At 52.8% G+C, this 8,060-nt stretch overlaps 1 protein-coding gene across 1 annotated transcript; it reads left to right on the top strand.

Moving 5' to 3' along the window:
• Positions 1-23: 23 nt before the first annotated feature.
• On the top strand, positions 24-6,857 carry PEX16 (peroxisomal biogenesis factor 16). The gene is made up of 11 exons (XM_027641917.1): positions 24-191; positions 317-352; positions 579-655; positions 1,906-2,039; positions 2,340-2,446; positions 2,930-3,010; positions 3,997-4,149; positions 4,487-4,559; positions 4,832-4,951; positions 5,160-5,224; positions 6,329-6,857. The coding sequence occupies exons 1-11, from the start codon at positions 26-28 to the stop codon at positions 6,385-6,387; spliced, it is 1,071 nt and encodes a 356-aa protein (XP_027497718.1). The 5' UTR covers positions 24-25; the 3' UTR covers positions 6,388-6,857.
• The last annotated feature ends 1,203 nt before the right edge of the window (positions 6,858-8,060 follow it).

Here is an 8,060-nt window from a genome sequence, read left to right as displayed (position 1 = left end):
CCGGAAGCAGCGCGGCGGCGGAGCCATGGCGGCGGCGGCGGCGGCCTCGGCCACGGCCCGTGCCCGCGGAGCCGGCCCGGCGTGGCGGCTGCGCCTGCTGTGCCAGCGCTACCAGGAGTACGTGAGGCGGCACCCGGCCGCCACGGCCCAGCTGGAGGGCACCGTGCGGGGGCTCTCCTACCTGCTGCCAGGTGCGGGAGCGGGGCGAGGGGCGGGCCGGGATCTGGGCCGAGGGGTACGGACACCGGGGTGCAGCGGGGCGCGGGACTTCCCCGCCGCCGGGTGCTCGCTGATATTCGCTGTCTTCCCTCCGCAGGTCGCTTCTCGGACTCGCACGCTCTCTCGGAGCTGGGTAGGTGGGCAGCGGGGACCGTGCTGTGCCCTTGCGCGGGTGAATGCGGGTCCGCTCCCGGGCCCTGCTTTTCTCCTTGGCTGGCTGCATCCTCTGGCAGCCCATGGGAGGAGTCTACACGTCTTGCTGCCCTCCTTCCCTCGTCCCCTGCCTGGGACAGAGGCAGCAGTGCCGGTTTGGCTTGCTTTCTGTGCATCCATTCTCCGGTGTTCTCTTCCTTTTCCAGTGTATTCTGCCTCCAACCTTTTAGTGCTGTTAAATGACTGGATTCTCCGAAAGGACCTGCAGCAAAGCCTGCCCGTGGTAAGGCTGGAGTGTGTGGGAGGAGGATTTGGGACACATGCTTCTTCCTTACAGGAGCTTTCAGGGAGTGTCTGTAGAAACTTGGTAGATTTCCTGTGGCCTCTCTTTGTGGTCAGGTATGGAGAGGCCAGAGGCAACCTCTGAATAGCAGCCTTGCCCTATAGCTCCTGTCTTGGAGGAGTGGCTAGAGCACTCCCTGGACTACAGAAATCAGGCCCTGACTTGCACCAAAAACTCCACTGGCTTTTTTGAGAAGCTCAGAACTCGAGCTAGGCAGAGGCGTTGCTGAATAACTGTTGGTGTTTCCAGAGCAGTGGCTCTGGAGCACTGAAACTCTGATTCTGTCCCTCAGACTCTTTCTTTGCATATGCCATTGAGCAAAACAAACATAAGCACCTTGCTTCTATATCTTGCTTGCATGATCCCCAGGCTGGTTCCCAGCACTTGTTAGACCCTTTGGGGAATGGCGAGGAGAGTGGTTTTTTCCAGACAAGCCTCTTCTGTTAGAAGCCTGCACAGTGTGTGAGTTCAGTGTAGGCAGCTCTGGCTGGTGCATCGGGTGTGTAACAAACAGATGCAGAAGACTTCCCTGGTTGCTGAGGTCAAAGAGAATTTCAGCTGCATTGTCTTTATTGATGCTTTTTAATGGGTTAAAGCCTGTGGTTGACAGCAGCAGCGGGTTCCCATGTGGAGAGCAGGGACCTAGACTGGAAGAGCACCCACTGTCTCAGGGTTCACACCTGGAATCTAGATGCTGTATTCAGAAGGCATTCACTCTGGTGTGCCTGTGGAGTCTGGGTCCCCTTCCCTCTACTCCAAGCATACTATCTCACCAGCTCTGAGCCCAGAGAGGAAGTTTGCTGTGTGTCTCAACTCTGGGACGAGGTGGAGGGGAGAGTTTTGCCGTGGAGCTCAGGCACAGTGCCACAACCCAGCAGGCTTTCCTGCTGTGTTTGTTGGGGTAGAAGGCAATTCAAGATACAGCTGTGATGTTCTCCCTGTTTCTTGAGTGGCAGCCCTGTGTGATACTGTGATGTCTCAGTCTGCCCCTGCTTGGAGCTAGATAAGTGGTCTTGTGCATAGGCTCCGGCCGCAGTGCAGACACTGCTTTTTGTTTCTGAGGCTGTGACTTCCAGGGCCATCTGGTGCTTATTTCTGAGGGTCCCACCAGACTGGGCTGTGTGTGTGCCCTCTTTAACTCCAGAGCAGAACCTCTGTCTTATCACCCTCCTCCTCTCTGTGTTTTGCAGTCACTGCCCCAGCAGAAGCTGCTGACCTGGCTGAGTGTGCTAGAATGCGTGGAGGTCTTTGCAGAGATGGGGACAGCCAGGGTGTGGGGGGAGATGGGCCGGTGGACCATCATTGTCCTCATCCAGCTGGCTAAGTAAGTGCTGTGGGGGGGAAGGAGCAATGTGCGCTCAGAAAGGGGGCCTGGAGGGCACTCAGTAGTACCCCAGGAGAAAGACCAAACAGGACTGAGCTGTTAGTCCCTGAGGCTGGGGGAATTTGGAGCCCCACGGGGTACTGGATACTGTGCCACAGAAGGGAATGTTTACACCTCTCACCTTGCCAGTTGCTCTGAGCAGACCTGAGTGTTTCCCTCTTCTGTGGAAGCCACCTTTCCAAGTGCAACAGGAAAGGTGGCTGCATAGTTTGGTACTGAAGGCTTCCACATTGTTCACAGAGCCATCCTTCGTCTCCTGCTCCTGCTGTGGTACAAAGCTGGCATCCAGATGTCTCCTCCCATCGTGCCACTGAACAGGGAGCAGCAGCAGCCTCTCCACCCTCAAGGTGATCCCATGGTGTTGTCATCATTGGCTTAGTGCCTTGCTGGGCCACATGTCTTGTCCTGCTGGAATTACTTATCAGATCAGTGGCTTGTGCAGCAAGCTGTAAGGTTTCAGTACTCAAGGCTGAGCTTTGTTGAACTTTCCACCCTTTGCAGAGAACAAGTTAGCTTAGTGGCAGGGTTGTCTTACAGTCTGGAAGCAGGGGATGGAGAAGGCTAAGCCAGGAACTGCTGGCTGAACTGGGAGTCAGGCTGCATGTTCCCTGGTCTGACAATGAGGAAAGAGGTCCTAGGCCTGGGCAGTGTCAGGCAGATTTACCTTTTCACTCTCTGCCTAGTGTTAGCCCCTGCAGGATGGTCCAGTGTGCAGTAGATCAGCTTTTCAGTCTGCTCTTCTTGGTGGCAGTGTAGGGGAGGGTGCTGCCAGCTCTGGGGTGAAGCGTATTGCTTTGAAGCCTGACTCCTGTGGCTGATTTCTTCTACAGACACAGAAGACAGCTCTTCAGGGAAGGATCAGACCTATGTTGGCAGGCGTTCCAGCCGTGTTGTGCGCTCTCTCCAGAGCAGTAAGTAACTGTTTTCAGCCTGAGCTGTTTCTGCTCTGTGCCCCTTATGTTTGACGTGGGTGTGAGCATATCTTGCCAGTGTGGGTGGGTGTCAAAGCAACGGGCATTCAGATGCGTGCTGCAAAGCTGGCACTTAAATTGTATTTTCCCAAGTGATCTGTGCAACAGAGACAGCTCTTCATTAGGATTATGCTTTGAGGAGCACAGATCTTACAGGTAACTCTCCCTGCTCTGTCCCCTTTGGAGGCAAGCTTTGATGGTCAGCCACAACTGGTCAGCCACAGCAGTTGCTATGTCTGCAGCTCTTCAAGCTTTCCTGTTTCACATCTTCACAGTGCAGAAAGCAGTGAGGTGGTAGTGCAGGGAAGCATGGTAGGAAGGTGTCCTGGTTTTTGTTGAGATAGAGTTAGTTTTCTTCCTAGTAACTAATAGAGTGCTGAGTTTTGGGGTTAATATGAAATAATGTTGATAACATACTGATGTTGTAGGTTTTTGTGAAGTAGTGGTTACTCTAAGCCAAGGACTTTTCAGTTTCCCAGGCTCTGCTAGTGAGGAGGTGCACAAGAAGCTGGGAGGGAACATGGTCAGGACGTGTGACCTGAAATGGCCAAAGGGACATAGAATGTCATGCCCAGTATATAAACTGGGGGGAGTTGGCTGTGAGGGGCAGTCGCTGGTTGGGGATGGGATGGGCATCGGTCAGAGAGTGGTGAGCAGTTGGATTGTACGTCACTTGTGTTCCTTGGCTTTTGTTATCTTCCTTTTTATTGTTGTTGTTATTATTATTTTACTTTATTTCAACTATTAAACTGTGATCTCAACCCATGAGCTTTACCTTGTTCTGGTTCTTCTCCCCATTCTACTGGTTGAGGGAGGAAACGGTAGTGCTCCAAGGCTGGGGGAGTGAGCTAGCAGTTGTGTGATACTTAGTTTCCAGCTGGGACAAAACTTTTATTTGTGTTAGTGGCCAAATCTGCTTGTTTCAGCCCCATCCCTGCAGTCCCGACACTGGGGGTCCCCCCAGCAGAGGGAGGAGTCACAGAGCAGAAGGGCGGAGGAGATGAACCAGCCACCCACGCCTCTGGGTCTCCAAGAAACCATCGCAGAATCCCTCTACATTACCCGCCCTCTGCTCCACCGTATCCTGCCCTGGCTGTGTGCAAGGTACCGCCGTGTGCGGTGCCGGCAGAGGGTGCTGCAGGCTTGGCCCTAGTGCAGGGCTTGCCCAGGCTTCACTCCGTGCTCTGCTTGGGTAAGGGCCTCGGGACTCCTCCCTTGTCTTGCACTTTGGCTGGCCTCAGTCGCTGGAGTTGTGGGTACAAGTCCTCCAGCCCCTTCTCCGGGAACCCCCCAGACTGTCTTAGGGTGTATTCTCCTGCACTTGGCAGAGCTTTGTGGGTAACTGGGGGATTGCTTGTCTATGTGCCACTTGTTAGGCATCTCTCATCTTTCCATTCCTTGACTGTGTGTTCCTAGTATTGAGTTTAGGAGTGTGGGGCCAGAGATCATGGAAGCCCTGGCTCCTCTCAGCAGTCCTGGACATCTCAAGGTCAGTCTGATGAAGAGTCTTTGTTCGTGCTTGAGCATCACACTTCCCCATTTCCCAATTGTGGGCAGGCCCTACTGTGAGAAATACACAGAAGGGCTGGTCTTTAGCTTGGAGATTGACACATTTACCTATCTTTGCAACACTTACCGTGCTTTCTGTTCTGAGCTGGTGCAGTGTGCTCTGCACTGAGAGCGGAGGGCTTTAGAAACACAGTTTCTTATCCCGGCTGGCTGCTGCTACTGTGAGTTAGCTCTCTGCCCTCCTCTTTCCAGTCTGAGCTTGCTGAGTGATCTGAAAGACCTGAACAGGCGAGAGCGAGCGGAGCTGAGGCGACGAACCATCCTACTGCTGTACTACCTGCTGAGATCTCCTTTCTATGACCGATACTCAGAGTAAGGGGCCCCTGCTGGGCTTTTGTTGAAAATTTCCTTTTTAACTGAAATAGCATCAGGGGACTGGGTGAGTAGTTCTGAAGAGGTCTGGGTGCCTCTGACCAGGTTAATCCGAGCCCTTGCGTAACACTGCCCTTGCTGTTCATGCATTCAATAGCTGGGGCAGGAGGTGTCCAGCTGGACTTGTTCATATTCTCTCCCTTCTTAGGGGCAGGATCCTTCTCCTTCTGCGCTTATTGGCTGATTACGTGCCTGGAGTTGGCTTCGTCACACGTAAGTGGGTCCAGTCCCATTGTTATATTCCCATTTCTGTTGGTGAAGAAAAATGAGGGCAGTTGGGAACATTTGCCAGTTGGTTTCCAATCCAGGGAAGGAATAGCAAAGTCTCTAGAGTGGTTAGCACTAGTGTATCCTATGTTGATGCTTGAGTCATTTTGAACGGGAAAATGAAAGGATGAATTGCTTCCTGGTTTGATGACAGTAGTAAACCTCTGTGTGCCCTGAGGCTGCAGAGCTTGGTCTCTACCACATAGGCCTCTTCTCCTGTGCTTCCTTTCTGCCCCTCAGCTGGTTTACCAGGGCCCTGATTTGCAGCCCTGTTTCTGAACTGTTTTCCTTGGTCCCTAGTCTGCAGGACAGACACAATGGGTAAATGAGTGCTTAGAAGTATTGACCCAGTCAGGAACTGATTGTAAATCAAAGGGCAGAACCAGGTCTGTGTTATAATCCTTCCCCATAGGATCTCTTTATTGTGGGCCAGAACTTCATTACTCCTCTTCCCTGATGATATGAATCTTTGTGGAGTGATTCATGGCAGTGATGTGACATTACATCAGCCTGTCATCATGGGATTGCCCTTTCTTTGGGGAGATCACAAAGCTGGCTAGCTCAGGAGCCGCTTCCTCCAGTTAGTGATTTCAGACAGGCTTTGGAGCCTGCTTAAGCCATGTGCTACATAAGCATTTTCATTTTACAGCAGATGCTTCTGTGTTTGCACCTGCTCTCTATTGCTGAGTTGTCTTCCCTCTTCCCTGTGTCACAGCAGTGCCCTCCTGACTCTCTCCATGTGGGTTTTCCCCGTGCACATTGTAGACTGCCTCCCCATTCCCACTGGAGCTTGGATATGTCAGCTCTGAGGGAGTGACTGGTGTCCCACACCATGGCCATGCTGACCATGTTTCACATCCCGCTTGCTCCTGGCACCACATCGCAATGTTGCCTTCCATCTTGGCAAAAGTAACTAACTGTTCTGTTCTGTGGAAGCGGAGATTTGGGATTGTTGGGTATCATAATGAGAAGGGGGGATACAACCCGTAGACACACAGCTTCAAATTTTTGCCTTTCTACATGTGTGATCCCTCTGTTCTCTTTTTTCAGGGCCACTGATGGATTACTTGCCTGCTTGGCAGAAAATCTATTTCTATAACTGGGGCTGATGAGAAGATGATTATTCTCTGCTAAGATCATGGCTGGACCTTTCTAAGGAGGGCAAGCAGGCTGGGGGGAGGGATGTTGATAATGTCTAATTCTCAGTTAAGCCATCAATGAGAAGCTCCTGTTCTGCAGGGTGGGGAGAGGGGGTGTATGTGATTTTTTTTTTAACGGATCTAGCTGTGAATGATGGACACTACGTGTGTGCAGAGACTCTGGCCACCTATTTCTTGGACTGTTCTGTGGCTGCAGTGATGGTGATGGGGCAATCTCTTTTTTTAAGCACTTGTTTTTTCTCTTTTTGTACAGCTGTGCTATAATAAAGCCAGGCAGCATAGTGGGTTTTTGGAGAGCATTGTCTCACGTGTCAAGGTGCTGTGGTTGAACCTGCAACCTGCTTCTGTTGGCTGTGCTTGGCCGATCTGCTTGGAGCAGACTTGTCTGTCAAATAAACTGACCAATGGGAGAGAACTGAGCTGAAGGGCCTCTCCCTCTTTGCATGGGATCTCCTCATGTCTGGTTGCCAGCAGGTCTGTCTCCATCAGAAAGAGCAGATTTTGCAGTTGTCTACCCTGGGATATAGTCCCTTAGAAGCCTTTTGCTCTGGTCTTTGTCAGTCAGGGCCCCACATGTTGCTCAGCTGGTGACTGTAGCCTCCGTAACTCCTGATGCCTGGTTCAGTCCCCAGATTCCTGGGGTTCCCCTGGTGGTACACAGAGCTGCAGTGTGCAGGCTGCTTTCCTGGCACCTAATATATGCTAGAAGCTTTTGCAGAATGGCTGCCAGCCAGTGCTCAGGGGCTTGGCCGAGGGCAGAGAAGTGATTAATGCAGCAAATACTGCTGTTCCATATTAATAAAGGGCCCAAGAGAGGCCTGTATCTCCTCTGCTAACTGGGGGACAATTGAGGCACCAGCCTGTGCAGTGAGCTACTGTGGAGACTCCCTAGGCAGGGAAAAAGGGGTAGTCAGCTGGTGGCACTGGACTGCCCCACAGACAGCTCCCTGTGCAGTGCTTGGAAGCTGGAAATTGCCAGGTGTGTGTGTGCCCCAAGTGGGTGTCAGGAGCATTTCTACCTGAACCATGCCTGAGGGATTCTGAGGCTGCAGGGATCACAGCCTTGTTGCCTCAGCACCCGAAATTGGGGATGTAGTTTCACATGCACATCCCTAATGGGCCACCGCAGTTGGGGACCACAGGACTTTGCCAGTCTATGTGGGGGGGTGGGACTGTGTTGCCACCTCAGCTGACAAGGCCCTGCAACGTGGCAACGGTAGCATGGAAAAGCCATGAGCAAGGGACTGTGCTCCCTTTGCTGGGGATTTTAGCAGAGGAAGATGCTGAAGACTGCAAAGTCTGTGAAGTGTTGGTGGGGGTCACTCCTGGGGAGGGACAAGGGGATACTGAGATGAGATGCAAGAGTCTGTTTTTGGAGTGGTTGAGAGGGAGGCAAAGGCAGGTGCTAAGGGACAGGAACAGCCTTGGAGCTGTGGCTGCACAGAGAGACATGCACCAGCACAGGGAGGAATCTGAGCAGGTGGTGGGGCCCAGGCAGGACTAGGCAAAGGCAGCCCAGGACCTGAAGTTGAGGAGGTAGGAAGGGGTAGCAGGAGCACCTGGGAGGGACTGTGTCCCCTGCCCCCCACCATGGGAGTCCTGGGCAACTGGGGTGGCTCCTC

This window comes from Corapipo altera, unplaced genomic scaffold (genome assembly GCF_003945725.1).
Source record: "Corapipo altera isolate COAL_440 unplaced genomic scaffold, ASM394572v1 23b, whole genome shotgun sequence".
Taxonomy (NCBI): domain Eukaryota; kingdom Metazoa; phylum Chordata; class Aves; order Passeriformes; family Pipridae; genus Corapipo; species Corapipo altera.
Note: the sequence above shows the minus strand (reverse complement) of the source record. Positions and strands in the feature narration are given on the sequence as shown.

Coding starts and splice junctions, on each gene's coding strand:
- PEX16 (XM_027641917.1), top strand. CDS start 26: ATGGCGGCGGCGGCGGCGGCCTCGGCCACGGCCCGTGCCCGCGGAGCC. Junction 192..316: donor GCTCTCCTACCTGCTGCCAG/GTGCGGGAGCGG, acceptor TTCCCTCCGCAG/GTCGCTTCTCGGACTCGCAC. Junction 656..1,905: donor TGCAGCAAAGCCTGCCCGTG/GTAAGGCTGGAG, acceptor TGTGTTTTGCAG/TCACTGCCCCAGCAGAAGCT.